We start from the raw sequence: 21716 nt of genomic DNA on the forward strand, positions 1-21716 counted from the left end.
TCTGTGAAGTGATGAAATGAGCTTTAGGGAGTTCAGGAGATGAGGCAACTGCCCACTCCTGATCAGGGAGGATGGAAAAGGTACACTAAAGAGTTAAGTAGTTGCTACTATGGCACTCCTTGAAAACAGAGAAGTGTGGAGATGAATTACTCAACGAAACCTCTGCATACACGTCATGATTTTAGGGATGTAGAATGGAAGCAGCCAGCTGTTTCTTTAGTGAGTAGTGTGCCTTTTGTGTATAACCTTGGCTACCTAGACAGTTTCAGTATTTGTAGAAGAAGACCTTTTAATCTTGCTGACATCTCCTGAACTCACAGGAGAGATGGAGTTCCTGAAATGATGGAAGTGTGTGTGTAGTGTCAGGAGATCACCAGAGATAGGGTCTTCTGCAAACATAATGCACAAGTCAAGCAACTGTGCTTTGTAATCCAGGCTGGATCCCCTAAAGGGAAGGGGTAGGACCTTTCTTGCCTGCAGAAATGACATTTAAATGTTTGTTGTTGCCAAGAAAAGAACAGCTTGCTATACTTACATTGCCTGTTTCGGCTTCAGCTTCCACAGGGAAGTTCAGAAGCTCCCACTCCTCAGACTTCACAGTGTTTATAGTTAGAGAAAGATGCCATTCAAACCTCTATTTCAGCACAGCATCTGTAAACAAACACAACTGCCAACTTCACAAAATGCTGACTTGCCACATCTAATGGCATGGCTGTGTATTACTGAATCAGTATTGTAGTGGTGCTAAGAGCAAGTTTGACGTTGGTTATGGTGAAGAGCCTTGAAGCTTCCTGTGACTACTGGCAATGGTTATGGGCTGATAAAGTATGGTGCAATACAATATGTCTCCTAAATGAAAACACCATTCTATTAAAATGACCTCTTTGGAGGCTGTAGTGCAGTGTGGTGAGTGCCTTAAAGATTAGTGGACTTCTGCAACAGTGGTTCTTGAACCCGTGGCCATCAGTATGGCTGTTACACATAGCTGCAAATAGGGACCAGGCCCAATGAAAGGGAACTGGTAAATTACCAAGTGCTAGTTTTAAGAGTGTCTGAGGGTTGGCAGCAATCTGTTGACCTACAAGCTGGAGAATCATGTTAGTGTAGGATTCCTGTAATAAGTTGAATATTATAGCTAGAAGCTTAGAACTAGAAGGCGCAGACAATCCCACTGGCAAAGAGTTGTGGTCACTCTGCGGTGTGTTTCAGGCTGGCTTCTTTGGTTGAAATAGCTCAGTAACTTTTAATAAGATTTAGCAATGGAAACAAAAAGACAAGAAAAAAAATCCAAGAGGAATTAGCTGTGATCTATGGAGAATAATGCTTCTTGGCAGGCTTCTGACCCTCTTTGAAGAGAGAGACCTGCCGATGTTGGAGAAACTTTAATCTGTGGATAGAGTAGGGGGTCTTGCTAATGGATGCAATTGCCAGAGCCAGTCTGTATGACTGCATCAGATTGATTAGCTGGGTCCTGGTTACTGCTGCGAGTGGTGATTATGCCAGTACAGCTGCTTTCTCTTTTTATGTACTAATTACTGCATGCACGGATGTCATCACCCTTAACACTGCATGGAGTTGTCCCATTAGCGTGGGAGTGGGAAGCAGCAGGGGAGGGGAGCTCTTCAGCATGACAAGCTGTTTGGAAGTGAATGGAGTGGAGTGATGAAGCAACTATTACGCAGAAATGTTAAGCCATCTTGCCTTTGGGATTCTGCCCTCAGCCAACATGTTTGCAGGTTGTCAGAACCAGACCCGTGTCCTTGGCAGCACTTTCTATGGGGTGCTATTTACTCAGCTGTAGCTGGCAGGTCTCCCCCTTTGGCATGGCTGGTTGGGGAGCATGTGGGACAGTGGCTCTGCAAACTTCCCTGTGGAGGAGAGCTTGTGGCTAACCCAGGAAGGCAGCTTCTTGAGCTGTAATACCTTGTTAATGCCATTCTCAGGAGGAGAGGAGCCATTTCTGACTTGCTGAAGGAGGATGTGATGGAAAACCCTTGCAGTTCTTGAGAGTTTTGGAATGCTTGTTTTATGAATTTATGCTTCCAGCTCTGGCAGACCCCTCCTTTTCTCCTCCTTCCTCCTCCTCCTCAAAATCCAGTCTTCCCATCAGAGTGCACCATAATCTCCATGGTAACAGGTGTTAGCATCATACATCTCATAGTTTTTCCCCAGTTCTTTTTCTTCCATGGTAGAGATGGGTAAGACCTAGATAAACTTGTAAGGACATGTTCCTTCCATCCAAACACCAAGCTTGTCTGAATAGACTGACTGCTGAGTTATAGCCAGGGTGAAGAGTGATCAGCTTCTGTCATACAGAGAAATCCTGAAGGACATTTTCTCCTTTAATGTGGTGGCTTTCTCAGAGGTGAGGTTAAATTATATTACTGATGACAGGACATAATGTAGCTATTGTTTTGTTCTGATTTACTTTGCATTATGATGGTCGAGATGAAGGTTCTGGGTACTAGCTATTGGAGGTCATACAGCTAAGTGGTTTCTGCCTCAGTCTTCAGGTTAAGTTGTCAAACACAAGATGTGGGGTGGGCAGTAGAGCTACAGAGGAAGAACAGTCCCAGTTTGTTATGGTAGCCGATGAGTTCCACCCACAAGAGTTGTAATTATTACTTCAGGCCACCTCAGTAGTGCAGAAGTGGTTGACCTGCATTCCCGTCTACCTTTATCCTGTTGTTCCAGCACATCCTCATTCCATTCCCTGCTTCCTGGTCCAGCACTATCCTCTCTTCTGGGGAGTCTGGAAAACATGTTTTGTGATGGATGGTTGCTCACTGTTAAAAACTAATGTAAAACACATCTTTAACCTGGGACTTATCCCATTGAAACTCTAGATTTGAAGTCTGTGTTACCTGCAGTGATTACAGGTTTAAGCCCTAAATCAATTCCTGCAGAAATTCTGTTAATGATTTGGACTTGTAAATGCAGTCTTCAGTCCTGCCCTTCTGAAGCCATGATGGAACATGTTCTGATAGCCCAGTCCACTGACACAGCTTGTCCCTGTTCCTGGTAGCCAAACTTATTCACTACCCCACTTCCCACTTCCTATACCTTTCTTTTCATGATCTACATATGTCATATTTTCTAGCTAAATAGTGTTGCCAGTATACCAAGTTCTTGTTGCTGGGTGTCAGGGTGCAGGAAAGCATTGTGCTGTACAAAAGACATTAGCTTATTGAAGAAGGACAGTATCCATGTAGATATAATGTGCCACTTTAATGTTCTTGCTTTTCAAGCTCATACGCTTTGGAAACAAAGCTAGTGCAGACCCGAGGGCAGAGTTTGCTCTTGGTTCTTCATGTGCACAGAGTTTCCATTCAGCTTCATTACTGCAGCTTGCAGCTGTGCTAACTACCTGCAGTCTTAGCAGCTCTTCAGCATCTTACCTTACTGCAGGTAAAATGAATGGTGTTGGAAGGGGATCTGAGCTGAGGGGTTTTGATTTTCTTCCACACACTGTTGGTGTGGGGTTGGCCAAACTCTGAAACATTGTCAGGAGGCTGTTTAAATGCTTAAAAAAGGAGAGAAATTAGTATTTTTGCATAAAGCTTGGCGTAGAAGCAATAAACCTTTGATGCTGAAAGCCCCTGTCTACTTGCTAGATTCCTGTTCCACACTAATGAGTTAAGATGAAAGGTGAAGGCCAGAAGAGCCCCAGCTGTCCTGCCTGCTTTCTAATGACTATATACCACTTGTCCCCATCACTTTAATTAGTTTGAATAGGACTGTGCTGCCCACTGAGTGACATGCAGATTCTCCTGGGGGAAGAATTTCTTCTGCTCCACAGCTGTGTGCCAGTCAGTCCATTAAACACTTAGGGACACATGTATGTGCATTTCTAGCTTACTCTCACTCCTGGATTCATGGTTTCTTGCAACATCCTGTAAAGTGTTGTGGTCTTCTTGGCTAGCTGTGCTGCTGCAGGAAGATTGAGCATTTGGTTGAACCTCCTTGGCTCTCCTGTCTTGTATTGTCCTGTCAAGTAATCTCCTGTTATTGTTTCAGAGAGTTTTCAACGTTCTGTACCCGATGCCTGCCGACCAGAGGAGACATGTCAGCATCAACTCTGCTCGCTGGCTGCCTGAGCCAGGCCTGGGATTGGCATATGGCACCAACAAAGGGGACCTGGTGATTTGCCGACCAGAGTAAGTGCTTTATTTGGAGATGCAACTGCTTTGGCTGTTCTGTTCTTAGGGCAGCAGAGATAAGATGGCTTTTTACTGCCTGAGACATTTCACTTGATGGACCCAAAAAACACAGCTCCTAATGGTCTTTTTGGACTGCCATAGTGTTTACCAGAATCTCTTACAGTCAGTGTTTGGTTTGTTGATTATGAACTCCTGAGGTTTTTTGAAGTGCATATCTTCAGTTCATTTTATTTCTCGTATGTTCCTGTCTCTGGATCCTTTGTTTCAAATGTGTCTCAGTTTCTGAATTTATGGACTTCTAAAAGTTTCCAATGGGAACAGCAAGTTTGAGCTGTTAGTGATACGCTTGCTTTGCTCAGCTTTCATGGACCACTTGGAGTCCACCAACCAGGTTGAAAGCTGCTGACCTAGAGTTACCGCATGCTTGTTAACAGTATTCAAGCATGAGATTATATGAACTGCAAAGATTTTTGTCATGATTATGAGCAAGTCAGTGAATTGTTTTGGTTCTCACTTAAAAGTGCAGTGTTGTGACATGTAGGCTTGAGCTCTCTTTTATTTGTACAGCACCATGAAAGGTTTAACTGACCCTTTGTAAACTTGCAGTTAAGCACAGGCTAATTTAGATGTAGTGTTTCACAGGTGATGACTGAGCAGTACTGGTTCTTGGGGAGTCAGCACCATACTTTGTTGAGACCCTTTTCTCCATTGTGTTGTGCAGATGCTTGTTTTGGAGCTGTTTCTTTCATGTTGCAGGAACACTTCAGGGTTTTCTCTGCTTTGGTTATTTACCTTGGTATTCTTTTTGGGTTATGTTTCACTTGTTGAAGTTCTTTGTAACTTAAAAGCTGGCAGCTAAAACCTTGCAGCACTGCTGGGGGTCTTACCACATGCGTGTGGGCTCCATCTGTTGTGAGTGATATCAGGCATGTGGTGCTTGAGGAGGCTCATATGGGCAGTATAGAGCCCCTCTCTTAAATCAGAATAAATATATACAATTGTAATAGTGACTAATTCAGTACAGCCTTCTAGTGAAATCTGTGGTTGGAATTCAGATTGGACCAATTTCAGTCACACAGAATGCCAGCGCTCTTCAAACAGCCTTCTTGTTCTCTTGAACATAATCTTTCATCAAGGCCTTATTTATACATGAAGTTCTACAAGATATTATTATGGAATAAGCTATAATCACTCTTCCAGGATAAGTGGCTTTCTTCAAGAACAGTTGCTGTACTTTCTGAGCAGAATTATTCAGGAATAATGGCTCTCTTTCACCAACTCCAAAGTTATTCTAAGTTTTTGTCAGTATAGTGAAGTGGTAAGATCTAGTCTACTGATTATGGCTCATGAGATGAACTGGGATGAGACCCAAGGAGAATGAAGTCTCCCTGAGGATGGATGCTTTGAACGCTGCAGAGTCAAGCTAGGTCTGACTGTTGTGGCTTGCCACACCTACATTAGGTATCCATTCTGGTGCTTGCAGTAGCCCTAAGCTAAGTGACATGTCTCTGTGTGGCACCTCACTAATTAAAGACACAACAGGTACACTTTTGTGGTATGTTATAGAAGCAGTGTCAGTCCTTCTTCAGCATCTCTGTGGAACCTTCTTAGCACACCATCTTGCTAGGGCACTCTTCTATCTCCATAAGTCTGTTCCAGCAACAATCATGCAATCATTCCAGTAAAACCAACGTTTTTGTATATGAATGTGAAACAAGGTGGCTGTAGAGGTAGGACATTTCTTGGTGGGTTGACAGAAATGCTTCAACAGGTTTCCTGCTGGTGGTTTGAAGTGACTGATGTTTCTGGTGCAGACCTCACAAGTGCTAATGGGTTCTTTTTGGAGCAGGACACCTCATATGTTCTGTTCTTGACCGCACCATTTTATAGACCAACAACAGCCAGGATGACTTACAAACCTCTGCATGAAGGTATAGATACTCACCAAGCTGAATAATTTGCATTGAGGTTCTAACATCAGAACACGAGTGAGGCTTCATCAGAGCAGAAGTGGTTTGTGGCTGTGATGTCTACCACATATCTACTTGGAAGATCTTCAGAGAAGGGAAAAATCCTGACATGTAGATGCCACTCCAGTAGCTCTTGGATTAATAGACTTGTTTTGAAGTTGGCATATTTGTTGACTTTAACTTGAGAAATGAGGGAGAAAGATGAAAAACATTGGTGTAGCTTCCATACACAGTAGTACAGAGAAAGAGAAATACTAAATAAAGGATTCAGCAATTGATAGAGTATGGGGACTAGGCTGGCAAACAGCAGGGATCAAGAAAACACTGTACTGCTGAAAACACCCCCACTGTTCTAATTTGGCAAAGAAAATGGGGGTCAGTAGCAAACAATGGAGAGGGTTATAATTCCCTAGGTCTTTATTCCCATGTACACTAAAGGCATTTGAAACCAAGTACTACAGGGATCACATAAACAGGTTGAAATAGCAGCTGTGCCTCAAATACAGGATTTGAAAAGCATGTGCTTAGGGAAAATGAGATGAGTAGTCTGCAAGCACAAGCTGACCAAAAAAAGCATAACTTGCTCTGTGGGCTCATAATGAGAAGCTGTGCAAGTAGTCCTTCCAGAGTTATAAAGAAACAGTAATTAAAATCAGCTGGTTTGGGCTATATTGATACATTGGGGTAGCCCTGATGGCAGCTGTCATTGCAAATGGAAATGGGGAAGATTGGCAATCCATGATGTGAACTTGGTACTTGGTATATTTTGAAGGAAAGGAAAATTAAACCCATGAAAAGTGAAATCAAATGCATTGTGATTTGGCTAAGGTGGGCTATAACAGGTTGGTTTTTGAGAATTAAATATGTTTTTTATAATTAAAGGGTCAACTAAGGACTTGCTTCAGGTCTCATACCTCTGTGTTTTAGTAAGTGAGTAGTTCCCATGTTGGAACTACAGTAAATCTAGTTAATTTGTGAAGAATTAAGATTAGAATAAGATCTGGTAGAGAGCAGGTAAAGGCCTGGCTAAAGGAAAGAATACAACACAACTGAGAGCTGGACTGTCACAAAAGACGTCATTAATGGACTTCCTTAAGAACCTGTTCTGAGGTTGGTTGTTAATACTATTTACACTAATACCTTGTAAGGGTGTACTGAATAAATTTGCAGAGGATGTGACATTAAGCCTTGTCATTGTGGAGAAGGATCAGAGTATTGCACAAGAATTGCATTGCCTTGAAAGTGACTGGAGCTATAGAAATAATAACTTATTAGTACAAAGTGCACTTAGTGACTAATAACACTGAGCTGAGTAGTTAAAATGACAGAGGAGGAGAAAGACCCGAGGTTTTAGTTGATCGTAGGTGATTAAGCCATCAATATATGAAGCTATAAAAACAAAAAGATTAGTCCTAGGATGAGACACAGGATGCTTAACAGCAGAGATAGCAAAATGTTAGTATCACTGTAGAAAACACTATGTACATAAGCTGGAACAGTTTAGGATTTGCATATCTGTATTCAGAACTGATTTTGAACTGGTACAGTGAGGAAAAGTGGGGTCAGTGGAGCATTTTTAGCCAAGAAAACCTGCAGCTTAGGGTCTTTAGCAGGGCTGGAAAGGAGGGGGTTATATAGCCTGCCATAAATCTTCAGGAAAAGAGAACTATCTAAATATATATACATTTTATTAGAGAACAGAAAGGCATAAACTGACTGTGTCTGCAAACCAGAGGATGGTATTAACTAGCTGATTTCTGCAGTAGCCTGTACGGTGGTTGGGTGGGCGCAAAAGGCTTAGCTGCTTGGAGATGCAGCTTGGCTGGCTTGCAGGGAGACAGTGTATGACTTGAATACTTGTGACTGGGGGTGGAACTGGACTGCTGAGCTGTGAGGCAGTTCTCAGTATTTTAAACCCAAGATCCATGTCTAAACAGGTGTTGACAAGTTGGCTCTCAGAGCTGTTGTGCTGTAGGGAGGTGAGGTGGTGACAGCAGTGCTCATCCACACTTGGAAATGCACCTAATGGGCCTGAAAGAAGCTTACAAGACACTGGCATTCATAAGCCAGTACAGTAGCTATGAGGATAGAATAAATATTAGCAAAAGATAGAACCCCAGCAGAGTTGTATTGTGGTGAGTAAAGGAGTCCTTAGGCTGCCTTAGATTTTGGGGTGACTTCTGACTTACTAAATAGTGCTATTTGTGTGATTAAATTGGAAGAAACTTGTAACATCAGGAAAGTTTCTCCTTTCCCAAACACTCAAATGCCAACCAACTTGTTTATTAATATGTTTGAATATGCAGTATACAATACAGACTTGTATTGAAAACTCAGAGATCCCAATGTCAGTGAATAAATACTATTCCAAGTAAGCATAATGAACAGCAAAGGTGGTGGAGCAGATGTTCAGCAGTGTCTGCCTGTCCTACGTATGTTCTTGTCTTTTGCTTATTTAGCTGCTGGTTTCACTTGCTTGCAAATAAATAAACTGTTCATGTGAGAGCAAGTCTCTATGGTCTGTTCAACATTTTGCCTACTTTTCCTGCTGAATTACTGCCCTTTTGAGGACCAGTTTGTGTGAAAGATCCCAGGGGGCTGGGTTCCTGTGGGACAGGAGCCCAGCTTTGGAAGCAACTTGCTCTGCAAGTGACCAACAGGACAAGCAATTTACTTTCCATAAGTTTGATCGTTCATCTTTGTTTGAAAAAGTCATCAGCCACCCTGTAAGATAGGGAGCCATTGGGAGAAGGTTCATGGAAGTGACCACTGGGGACAGAGCATGAAGGGCAGGAAGCTGATTTGAAGGAAGACATCTGCAAGTCCTGAATATTCACGGGGTAATTAATGGAATTCAGTAGATCACAGGCAGTGTAAGTGTCTTCAGGGGGTGCTTCATGCTTGTCTTGTTGCTCTTCGACCAGTTGTAAAGATGCTAGGCTGGAGCAAGGGTACTCAGGTCTGAGATTCCTGCTGATGAGAGGTTTGGTCCTCCTATGTGGATTGGAAACAGATTGCAGACTGTATGAGGTTGTGACAGCCTGTTCCTTTTTTGAGGGTCCTGTAGTTCACTCTTGTAATGATTCAGTGTACAGATGGTTGCCAACTGATAGACTTGCATACGTATTAGATCATGAGCCTGCTCTCTTAAAGCTTGCACATGGACTCACATTAACACATGATAGTCTGGGCTTTTTGGATGAGTTTCAATGAGTTTGTGTTCAGTCCAGAAGTGTGTTATTGAGAGGCTCAGAGGCTGCCGTGTTTTTAAGGGTGGGCACCATTGAGCTAAATCAAGACACTAAATTCCTGACAGTGATGTTTATTGGGAGATTCTAAAGGAATCCCTTTAGGCACACCACTTGAGGTAGTGTGCTCCACTTGTCAAACAAAGTGAACTACCATCTGCTGCTCACTGTGGCTTGGAGGTTTGTCATGGGAGATGGTACAGAGCACTGTGAATTCCCCCTCCTGTGCTATCCTGCAGGACACTGACTTTTCTGTGTCTTGCTGGTGCTTTTTTAGCCTCCCCATGGCTACTTCCCCCCACGACATGCAGCCTGACATCCTCTGTAACTGTGACCAATTCCAGTGCTCACTAAGGTTTTGTGCATCTTTCTTGGCTCTAAAGAGTTCAAGGTTTGATTCAGTTCCTGAATCTTTGGATACAGCAGCATGGATTGAAATCCACAGTGCCTTATACAGTAGAATCCTCTCATACCCACCCCATGAGGAGCATATTCTGGAAGGGCTCAGTGCTCATGTGCTTCTGAAAATACTAATCCAAAAAACTTCTGTATTCTGCAAAAGCATTTGAAACCAATGCTTGGTTTCAAAACCAAGCACTGAAAACACCTTGTCTAGGGCTAGCTGTGTAATGCAGGCATCCACAGGAGAGGAGGGATTTCTTCAGCAGACTGAGCCTCTGGTAATGGAATTAAAATACTCCCTGAGCATCTGGTTCAGAGGCAGCATCCCTTGGAATTCTCTCATTGGGAAGTAGGTGTGGAGAGTCTCAAACTGATTCAGTGCTATGCAGTGTGCATATTTTAATTCTTTGTGGTGAGATCTGCCTCTAATGTGAAATTATTCTGGGAAAAGTCTCTTCACAATAAATTTCTATGCCTATTCCTAAATTCCTGTTCCTTCACAATAAATTCCTCTTCTTATCCTATGTAATTCTCTTCGCAATAAATTCCTACTGTAGCGATCATTGCAATTGTTTGTCCATGCCAATCCTCTCTTTTTCGTCTCCCCTTGAGAACTGCATATCCTCTCATCTAGTAATGGGGACAATATGTCTGTATCTAGTTATCCATGTCAGTAGAGATGGTAGTCTATCCAGCTGTGTCTCTGCTGGCTGGCTCCATTAGGCTCTTCAGCCTCTAGCTATGATGCCCCCCAGCAGCACAAGCTCTGGTGCATTGTTTGCCTTTTAAGAATAGCTTCTGGAGGATGAAGTAAACAACGAGACAGAAGGAGGAGCTGTCTTCCTTCATGTGTAACCGAGGGATATTAGCAACCCTGCAGAGGGAATGTTCTCACAACTGTTAACTGGGGCAGCTGGTGAGCCTGGTAATGTCTGAGTCCTTCCTCCAAATGGCCTTTTGAAAGGCAGCATCTGCACAGTGGCCTTTGACCGTGGGCTGAGTAACTGAATGCATGCCCTGGACTTTTAGCCACGAGATACATTGAATTTTCTAAATGAGAGGGAAAGATGATTTTCATTGATAAAAGGACTGAAAAGGGGGAAATGGCACTAAAGATGCATCCTGAAAGCTTGTATTTGGATTTTGTTATTTGTGCATTTAAGGAAAAGCTGAAATGAATCATTTCCAACTTGTGCAGGAACGCCCAGGTATCCAAAGTGCCAAGAGGCTCAGTCATTGCAGATGCAGAAGTAGAATGGTAATATAGAGGCTTGGAATAGCATTTCCACTCTGATATTGTTTTTTATTCCATTTCTGTTTTTCTATGTGAATCTGATATCCAGGGTGAATGATGGCATTAGGTGAAAGATGCCTTCATAAAATTCCACTTAATATGTCTATAAATCCTAGAGATGAATTTTGAGAGCTGCTTTAAGTCTTCAGTTGTTAGCAAGTTCATTTCCCTCACCCAATTCTTCAGGATGTGCTGAAGCACTGACTACTTAGTGACATTTATTTTCCACCATGAGAAGGGAAACTTGTCACAGAGCTCTGTGTTACAGAAACTTTGCCCACTACTTACCACTTTGTGTACTGTGTCACCAGGCTTCTGCAGCTCCTTACTGGTTCTTGGACTGGGTAAGAGCATGGCCATGTACTCTAAGAACAGTTACCAAATGCTTCACTTAAATCTATTCACATCACACCTGCCGCCTTTTCTTCCTTCCATTTTTTCTAATTCTATCTACAAAAGCAATTAAATTTCATGCTATCATTTAACTTACTGCCTACTGCATGTAGCTCACTCTTTCATTGTTTCATATCTCCTTTTTTTCTCTTTGTTATATTACTGCCTTTAAGGATAAAAGCTAGGCTTAGGAGAAAGTAATTGTCAATTTAAGGATGGCTTTCTTTTCAAAGAATGCTGCTAAGGTGGCTTTTTTGGCCTTTTGTCGCTTCCTGGGTTTGTTGTAATTAAAAATCAGGTGTGAATGGCTCAGAAATTAACTTATTTTCTTCTTCTTCTTCTTCTTTTATGTCTGTAATAGTCTTAATGAGTACAACTAGCTGCTCTGTCCGGCTTCCTTTCTGACTCCCTAATTATATAAGTACCCTTGGATATTTTTTAAGTGGAGGCTTCAGAGGGAAAATTCAGCCTCTTCTCATCCGCTTTGAGTCTCCATTGATTTTTGCCCTGAGCCTCACTGATGAACAGACCTTTTTTAATTCCAGGACCATTTTCCTCCTGTTTATATTTAGATTGTCTTTCCCCTCCTTGGCAGCACCCATCCCTCCTGCTCTCTTAAAACCTCTCTTTTCTCGGCAGGTCTATACCAGACCTTCCTTCTTCAGTTGTTTACTCCCTTGGTTTTCCAATAAGATCATCTTTAATTTTCCGGTCTTTGATCCACTTTATTTGTGGAGTTTCATTTCTTGTCCCTTATGCCTGTGTTTTCCTTGTATTGAAGCCAGCTAGCAAATCGCCATTATTTTCTTCATTTTCTTTCCCTTTTTTAAACCCTCGCTCTGCCTGCTTCTGTGAATGGTCTCAGCTCAATGTCTGCAAACTGTAATTGGAATAATAATTGTGGATTTGGGGGTTTTGTCAACTTTTGTCCTTTTTCCTTGTTTTGCTTCTTATTTTGTTTTCTTTTGGAGCAGGTTTTCCCTGTGTGCCAAACAGAGCACTTTTTAGTTGGCTAATATCAAAGCTGCTAAAGATTGAAAATGTACAACTTGGCTTGCCCTGTGAATCTCATTGAGATTAGACCAAGCCAAGATCTTGCTTCTAGAGCTTGGCAGCTTTGCGTGTGCACATCACAATGTTCTATTAAAAAAAAAGAAAGCATTTGTTATGTTTGCTAATTTTAAACATTTATTTTGAAGTTGATTCCTCCCATTCTAAATGCATTTCCCTTGTTTAGTTTGTTGGCCTAAGAGCTACAAAACAAGCCTGCTTGGAAGTTGCTTTTGAATCAACGTAAATGCTAGCTCCTACTAAAATGCTAATGGAAGTTCAAAGATGACTAAAGAGTGACTTTGGCTTTTGAGACTTGAAGCAGTTTAAGATGTTTAAGGCCTCGGGATGCTTAAGCAATTTGCTCTCCCCCATAGGCTCCTAATGTCTTAAATTGTCTAAGCCACTGGAAGAGCTGATAGATCATAAACAGCTTAAGATATTCTGCTGGTTCAGAGTTTATTTGGAATACAGTCTGTCTGTAATCACTTAAAGCAATTAACAAGCCTTTAGGTTTTTAGAAGACTTCAAGTAAGTCATGCATTTAGAGCTTGGTTTAAGATGATACCAAGCTATATTGTTCTTATTTAAGACTTCTGCATTCTGTAATCTTGTCATGTACCTTCCAGAGGATCCTTACATGCTACTTGATGTGGTTGGAGCCAGATAAATGACGGATGCTATGGAATACTGGCAGGATTTTAGTCAAGAAGAAAATTAATGAAAAATCAAGAAATTCTTCTTTGGTCTGTTTCTGCCATGTATAGTTCAGGCTATTTGGCCTGAGTAGTATGTTTTTACATAAACACGCTTCTTGTAATAGTGCTAAAGCTAGTGTGTAGTGTGCTCTTACCAGTGATGTAGGAGCCAATCTTAACTCTGGGTCTTCCTTGTACAAATATTGGGGCACTCCCTGAAGCAAACAGTGGTGGGCACTCATCAGGAAGTAAATGCCACAGCTTACATCGCCTGTGTCTGCATCATCTGTACTGGTGGTGAATGATGCTTCCACTCAGAGCTGCTGAAGGGAGAGCCTGCAGTAGGCATCTACAGCTTTCTCCTGGGACAGAGAGACCTTCCTGCAGATGATGTGCCCAGATGGAAGATCTCCTGCAGCAGCTGGCTGAGGTGCAGAGCATCAGCAAGGCTGAGAAGGAGCTGGACTCCTGGTTCTAGGCACAGTCAGCAGTGGAACTGCAGCTGCTGTGATGTGGCTGCCCCATCCCTGGCAGTGTTCAAGGCCAGGTTGGACACAGGGGCTTGGAGCAACCTGCTGCAGTGGAAGGTGTCCCTGCCCATGGCAGGGGGTTGGAGCTGGGTGAGCTTTAAGATCCCTTCCAACCCAAACCGTTCTGTGATTCCATGAGAGTTTTGTCCATCTGTGTATTTAAAGTACTGCATTAATTCAAACACTTTGCATTTAACGATAGCCTCAGTACATCCCCTCTAAACTGGTATGTATCTCTTCTAAATGTCAAGGTACCTGATGTCTGCATACAACCTCAGTAGTGCAGGGGTTACGTTTGGGACTAAGAAGGTTCCCTGCTTCTCTTAGGTGCAAATTACAAGTTCCTGTGTTGTGCTGAGTGTGGTGTAAAAAGCTCTGGGAAAAGCTGCTTTAAAAAACTGTTGTGGCGTTTCAGTAAGTGAATTGATATTGGCATGAGGGGCCATGAGGAACATTTCTTGGCCTTATTCTCAGCTTAAGTTTTGCTGTGTAGCTTTGTGTCCTTAAGGGCAGTGCTCTCAACCTCAATATCTTTGCATGTGTCCTAAGGTAATTGAACATCCAGACTTTCATACAAACCTTTCTCCTGCTGTCATTGTGTTGATGATCAATTTCTTTTCCTTGCTCGTTCAATGTGTTGGAAGACTGAGTCTTAATTTAAGACTTTTTCTGTTGAAATGGAAAGCAAATTCCTCTTATGTTTTCTGTTGGAGCATCCTCCATTTCAACTCATTTTATGAGTTTGCTCCTGGGTTATAAATGGTGACTCCTGGAAGTTGCTTAGGTTTTAGTTGCAGTGACCCTGTAGATCAGAAGAAACCATTCTGTTTGGGTTCTTCCTACTGTGTTATTCTCTCCTCTCTCTTACTCTGAGGTATCTAACAGCTTAGGTGACTGATGACTCCCTTCCTTAGCTAGCACATTTTTGCCCAGGGAGGATGATTGTTAAAAGCAGACCTTCTATCTAGTCTTTATTTTCTATCTCCAAACTTACAAGGCTGTCCTGATTTAAATAGTGTGAGTTTGAATAGAGGCTTTTCAAAAATCACAGCATTTAACCCAGCCAGCAGGGCCCCACAATCAAACAGGGGGCCAGTCACCTTGCATAGGGTTGTGGTTGAGTTGGCATCCTCCCTGCAGCAGGCACGTGCTGCACCAAGCTGCTCCCTGTCCTGCTTCCACAGCACCTTTGGCAGCTCAGGTAGGTGTCAGGATGTGTTTCTGCATGGTTGCTGCTCTCCAGGAGGGCAAAGCTTGCAGGATTCTGGAAGATTAATGGGCTGTATCAGTATAAGGAGTAAAAATACACCTACTGCTAGTTGTGAAGGGGTGACCTTTCCATTGTTCCTCCGAATGTGATGACTAGGATAATATCATACGTCACCTAAATGTCTGGGTGGTTGTTAATCGTAAACTGCCGATCTTGTGTTCTCTATGACTTATCTTATTAGGAATTCCTGTACTTGATCTCGTGCTCTTCTCTTGCTGCTTATATAGAGGCTGCACTCCAAAGGTGTGCACTGAAATAGACCGGTGCCAGTGAAGCTGCACGTCTTCCTTGGTCAAAGGGAACTGCTGCCCAGCAGAGGTACTCCAGGAATCCCGTTAGGTGGTTCCATACAGTCTGCACTGCAGCCAATTTTCACTTGGATTTGTCTCTGCAGTGGTTCGTCGCCTGCACAGAAAGCTAAATATTTATGAAGTAGTGTGTTAGAAATTATTGTTTTCCTACCCAGGCAGCTGCTAGGAGTGCCAAACTTTGCCTTGTGCTGACAATGCCGTTGCCTAGCTAATCATGGGAGCCAGGGATGGGCTTGCTGTGCTGATCATCACACACCGGCATAAGAGATAATGAGCTGCTGACAAGGGTGCATCTGGGATCCGGTCGAGCATTGCATTGCGTGAGATACTGCGTGCTGCTGCTTCCTTCCCAAATCAGGACATTGGATTTCCTGTTCCTTAGCATAGTGTCACCTTGCTCTCTGGAGCTCACTGTGTGTTTCCTTGTGTATCAGCTTTAAAGAGTACTTTCTTTCAGGGAGAAAGCCAACCTTGGCAGTGTGAACATCAGCTATTCACCTAGGTGCACACTGTGTGGTATCTTCTCCATGTCGAGCTCGCCACAATCTTCATTCTAGTAATGGGGTTGTGCTGATATTGCAGGCAGCAATGTCTTAATCAAGATTTAAATCAGTACCTCAGCAGACTTGATGGTACTTGGTGGTGCTGGTACTGATGCGCCTTTCCATGGGGCAGGATTTGAGGGAGGAGAGCAGTGCATTTGCCCATTGCTGCTGCCTTCTTCAGTATTGGGGGTGGTTTCAGTAAAAAGACAGTAAGTGACATTTATGCTTTCCTGGACATGCACACCCTACTTTTGCAGATTATGGGGGTTTTACCTTGCCACCTTGCCCCTGAGCTATATTATTAAGATGGAGTTGGGGGACTTTTGTCCTAATCCCTTCTGCTCTTCAGCTCCCGTTTTGGATGTGCCAGCTGGGGGATTACCCAGATGTCTGAGTCGGTTTGTGCTGACCTGTGCTTTCTCAATTTACTTTCAAATACCAGTTAAGCCAATGCAGTAAATCGTATTTCAGCTTTCTTGTCATGTATGAATAATTTAGTCCTTAAATCCTAGAGCTTGGTCCTAGTTTTTTTAGGAGGACATACCTGAGCTGTGTAGGAAATAACGTCCCTGCAGATGGAGAGACTCTGCTGCCTAAGTTGGTGGCTCTTGGTACTTAACGTGCTCGACATTGAATTCTTCACCCTTCAGCAAAGTGTGCAAGTCTGTGCCCTTCATCCTCTCCAAGCTCATTAAGAATATGGGCTGGACACAGGCATTGAAGGAAAAGTCCATCTCAGAACAGACCCCTGCTGGGAAAGCCAAGCTGTGAGCAGCTCTGCACTTAACAAAGCTAATGGAAATTTCCAGGGAGGGCTTAGAGAGCTTAGTGACAGCCATAAAAAGGAAGTAAATAAGAACTTGCCTAAGTGGACCTCACTGTCCATGACTGACACAGTGTGGAGAATGGCAATTTTTCACCCCAAAGCCCTGGGCAACAAATGTCCTCCTTACTGCATCCACATCCAAGAGGCAACATGCGCCATGCTGCACAGAGCTTCTACCTGTGCCTTGAAGAATGTAAAATGCCTCCAGCATTTCCATGTCTAGAGCTTGATGGAGCACAAGTTAAATGCTTACATCACCTGAAAATATTCATTTCTCCAGTGTAAGCTCTGCTTTTGTGAAATGAATAGTCAGGCCTTGATTTGCAAATCTCCCGGGAAACATACTGTGTGAGGCTTGCTGATTTACAGAATTCAAGCAATATTTTGCATTGGGAGTTAAAAAACCCTCGGGCTTTCTGAAACGGGGAGATTGCACTGTTTTAAATAGGTGTGGTTAAACCAGAGCAAATCTTGGAGCTTAATTGAAAATCTGCTTTAAACCAGGGTAATCATGGTTGTCACACACATCTTGCTGTGTACTTGAGTTGGTTTAAGGTGTGATTATGTGATCAAGTTTCTACTGCAGGTATGGTCTTAAAGCTGACAATCCATACAATAGCAGCGTTTCTTTGATGAAGTCTTTGTTATTAAGAAGGGAAGTGATGATCTATGTATAAAAGAGAGCACCCAACCAGTTCCCTCTGTTCAGATACTTGCTTTCCTCACTGTACCTTGGTGCAGTCTGAAACATCGCTTTCTGCAGCTTCAATCCAAAGGCTGGAAGACCCAATTGGGAGCAAGCTGGATGTTGGTCTGAGGGCTGTGGGGCCACAGATGTGGGTTCTAGGTCAATGAAATGCAGATGCATGCGAAAGAGAGCAAAGATGGTGCTGAGGTAGGGAGTGCCAGCTGTTTGTTCTGAGCCACTTGTCTGGCCCTGCAGGGAGACACAGTCCAGTGTAAACAGCCAAGTTCATGTGGTGCTGAGGATGTTGAACTCCCATCATGGCCAAGTCTAATGACCTCAGCTTAAGTGTGTTCATCGGTGTTCCCAGAGGCAGCAACAGGAGCAGTGGCACCAGCTGCTACAGGTCCTCCTATGGGAAAGGAAAGCAAAGTCCTCAATTCTCTGGCAGTAAATGAGTAAATAGGACTCTGGCAGTGAAATTCAGTTGACAAATGGCAGCATTTAAAACCAATGTGCAAAGTCATGTATTAAATGGAATGACTATTGATTTGGTGATCCAGGGAAAGGTACAAACTGGCAGCGTGGAGTTAGAACAGACTTTCCTGTCCAACAGCCTGACTGTACAGGAGTGAGCCTCTGCAGAACAGGGGGGCAGAGGGACGGGAGTTTTTAACCTGGTGTGCTGCATGTCAGCTTGGTACCATGGTGCTTCTGCAGAAGTGAGGTGAATCAAACTCAAAGTATGTGTGTGCATGCAGGAGCTGAGCTTTCTGTGCAATACAGGAATCGCACATTTTGGCCTTTGAAGTCTTCTGGTTTCATGCCTTGGGAGCTGACAAACTGGCAAAGACAAGTAGGGTACACAGAGCACCTTGGTGAGGAGTAATAGTCATGTAGGTGGCTGTGTGGACTAGGCTGTGTGGACTATGCCTGTACTTTGGAAAGCATGAAGAAGTGTGGAAGGAGGGGGAGAAGAGCATGGGTCAGTTTAGCACTTGTGTAATAGCTGCAGATCCAAAGCAAACCAGGCTTTTTATGGAAATGTTGACTACCAGGTCAGAAAGTCTCCATTGCCATGGGAGTATGCTACTTTGCAAACAACAAAGTGTGACAGCCAAGTCTCAGTGTATTAGAGGGGATGGAGCAGCCAGACAGACTGGCATGGATTTAGTGATAGGTGCTAGGTGGAGAGCAATTAATACTGAGGCCTTTCTAAATCAGCATCTCCCTGGCAGCTGCTTCCATGGGGTAGGAAGCAGCACAGGCCCAGCTCAGCACAAATTAAAGTGATGACTGATTCCTTCCTGTAGGCTCCATGCGTGGTTTTGCTGACCTGATTTTCCCCAGCTCTCGTCCTGTGTCCAAACCTGGGGTGCTGTCACCCCAGCAGTCTCCAGCACACTCAGCTCTACCATTGCAGCATGTCTGATCTGCAGCATCCTCTGAACTGGGGTTCCTGCCAGTTCTGCTGAGGCATCTCATTACAGGGACAATAGCTTTTATATGTATCTAAAACACTTATGTTTGTGCCCAAGCCAGAACCAGCTACCAACTACTTGCTCTGAATCCTTCCTTCACATTATGAGATACTAGGAAGCAGCTCTTCCCTATGAGGGTGCTGAGGCACTGGCACAGGGTGCCCAGAGAAGCTGTGGCTGCCCCATCCCTGGCAGTGTTCAAGGTCAGGCTGGAGAGGGCTTGGAGCACCCTGCTCTAGTGGAAGGTGTCCCTGCTTTAAGGTCCCTTCCAACCCAAACCATTCTGTGATTATGGCACTACCCTTAGTTCATGCTCTGAGACTGCCTGCAGTGTGATGCAAGTCCAGCTCTTCAGACACAACTCCCTTCTGCGTATACAGGATCTATTTTGCTGTTCACTCTCCACCTACCACCATCAAATGTCTGCAGTCCAGCAGCCATGTGGTGGTATGCAGCCTGGTTTTGAAACCCACAGCTCACACATGGCAGCTGATGCGTCAGCATGGCAAAGCACTGAACAGAAAGTCTCTTCCATAGTGCCTCTGGAGGTGGGAGATCTCCATCCTGCCTCGGACTGCACAGTGTGTGCCTGTCCATTGAGATTTCTGTCGAGCACAGGGGGAGCTGGATTTGCTCTTATCTTCTTCCAGTCTAACTTCTGGCCTTAGAAATAGTGACAGACACACTTAGAGCATTATGGTTATGGTGGTTTAGGTTTCGTGATTGCCTGTACTCTTCAGCAGTGATGTGATAAATAGCTATGCAGTGTTAACCTTGCCTGTTCCTGTGATTAGCCAGCCCTGGCTTCATGTATCTTTTAGGGAAATGCACTGTGAAAGGTTGCCAGAGCATTTGCTTCTCTGTTAAACTTAGTAGCATTAGCTGTAAAATTCATGTTTGGGGTTTTTTATACACACAAGAAGTTGATCCAGTACAAAAAGCAGTGCAAACCCTTTTGTGGAAACTTGACATATTCTGTACATCTGCCCTTGTTCCACAGTGACTGTCAGTGAGAGGGCTGTATGGAGATTTATTTATAGGTAGAATGAGTACCGTTTGCAAAGAAACTAAATGTCAAATAAGAGCAGTGTTTTACTTAACATTACCTAGTGCAAGGAATGCTGGCAGGCACCACAGAGAGAGCCTTCCTATTCCAATTCTTTGTTTAACAGTCACTTGGAGTTAAGGTAACCTGATTTTATATACACAATTGTATGTCTTCATTTCCTGAAAATCTCCCTGCTCCTGTTGCTGTGCCTTGGTGCTAATATTGAATTGAAATGAATGGAATATTCCAGAGCTGTCTGGGCAATACAGGTGTTTTTGTTTGCAAGGCTGTTTATAGTGATGAGCCCTTTAAGTGAAAATGTGAACGGAGCTAGATCTTTAGTTTGTGTAGGGCAGGAATCAATGCTGTCCCTCGTGTTTTGGGGATGTAATGTGTGCTGGCTGGAGTAGTGTCCTCTCATGCTAATACATTTTCCTTCTTTGGTGTTGCAAGGGCCTTAAACTCTGGAGTTGAGTACCACTGGGACCAGATGAATGAGAACGTCTTCACTGTGCATTCCAGCAGCAGGAGCACTGAGCGGCCTGGGTGAGTCTCTTGGGTGTGGGTTAGGGAGACCTGACCCTTTCTGCTGCTTTTGTTACATCTGACAGCATCACCTTTTCTTTATTCCTTTAGCACTGGCTGCTTTAAATATGCAGTTACACCCCTGTTTTTGATACTGCCTAGTTGAGTCACCTGCCTGCTTCCAGCAATTGACACTCAGTGCCTAAAAGTGCTGCCAGTGGTAGTAAAGTAAGATGCCATTCATGGTCTCTGTAACATCTGTGAGCAAGCTGCAGCAAGAACATGTGATGCTTGATGCATCAAAACCACAATGCAAAGTAAATGACTTTGAAGGATAACTGAAGAATGGGAGGTTTCACAGAGATGAGTGCAACTCCGTTGGGCAGTCCTGGTGACTGATTTCGTCCCTTTAGTTTCTGGTCATGGAACAGTTATTTCTGAGCAATAAACTCTAAAAATACAGCTAAATCCCTGTTGGCTGCTTCATCCAGTCTGGTGATGCACAGATTAGTTATTCTAAACATGAGGGTGGTGCTACAGACCCTTGCTTCTTGCCCCAGTGATGAGTATTGTCTGTAAGCCGGCTCTTCTCAGCAAGAGGGTGACAGTCTTATTTCTCAATTGTGAGCTCCAGGATCCCAAGGGAGTTCTGAGCTGGTGTACAGGGCAATATCTGTGCTGTCCTGCAGCCTTGGTCTGACTGAGGGTGAAAAATAAGCCATAGAGATTCTTTACCATATGAGTGGATATTGCCACTACTCATGGGTTTTGACAGCACATGTCAGTCTTGCCTGATAGGCTTAGGAGCAGCTTGAAGGCAGAATATTGCTCAAGAATGAACTGGCTCACAGAGAGAGCAAGCAAAGTGTGGAAGGTTTCAAAACCTTACAAAAAAAGGTTGTGAATGAAGCAATATTTCCTAGAATCTCTTTACCATTCCCAGCACTTACAGTCAGAGGTCAGTTTTGGAAAGAGCATCCAAGCACTGACAAGACACAGCTCTTGAAGTGTCGTACACTTCAACTGTTTGATGCTGAGAAGCTAATGAGCCTTGAGGTGGTTCCTGTTGTTTGCTTCTGAGAACAGAGAATTTCTCCTGTCCAACTGGAATGGGCAGAAATGCCTGCTGGAGTGCATTCATGTCTGATGCTGACAAACCAGGAGGTTCAGAAGAGGGAAGGGATACAGGCTGTGTCCTTGGGAGTTAAAACCACCCTGCTGACACGCAGAGGAAGGTTGTGTGTGTGTTTGTGGTCCTGTGCTGCACGTCCTGTTGCCTG

General features: G+C 43.6%; 1 protein-coding gene across 4 annotated transcripts in view; it reads left to right on the top strand.

Moving 5' to 3' along the window:
- Nucleotides 1-21716, top strand: part of AMBRA1 (autophagy and beclin 1 regulator 1) — a 131024-nt gene that overhangs the window by 98767 nt on the left and 10541 nt on the right. For all 4 annotated transcript variants that reach the window (XM_034061664.1, XM_034061663.1, XM_034061665.1 and 1 more), the window contains 2 exons: nucleotides 4018-4157; nucleotides 20365-20457. In XM_034061664.1, the coding sequence (XP_033917555.1) occupies nucleotides 4018-4157; nucleotides 20365-20457 (233 nt within the window). The remainder of the gene's footprint in view (nucleotides 1-4017; nucleotides 4158-20364; nucleotides 20458-21716) is intronic.

This window comes from Melopsittacus undulatus, chromosome 4 (assembly GCF_012275295.1).
Source record: "Melopsittacus undulatus isolate bMelUnd1 chromosome 4, bMelUnd1.mat.Z, whole genome shotgun sequence".
Classification (NCBI taxonomy): domain Eukaryota; kingdom Metazoa; phylum Chordata; class Aves; order Psittaciformes; family Psittaculidae; genus Melopsittacus; species Melopsittacus undulatus.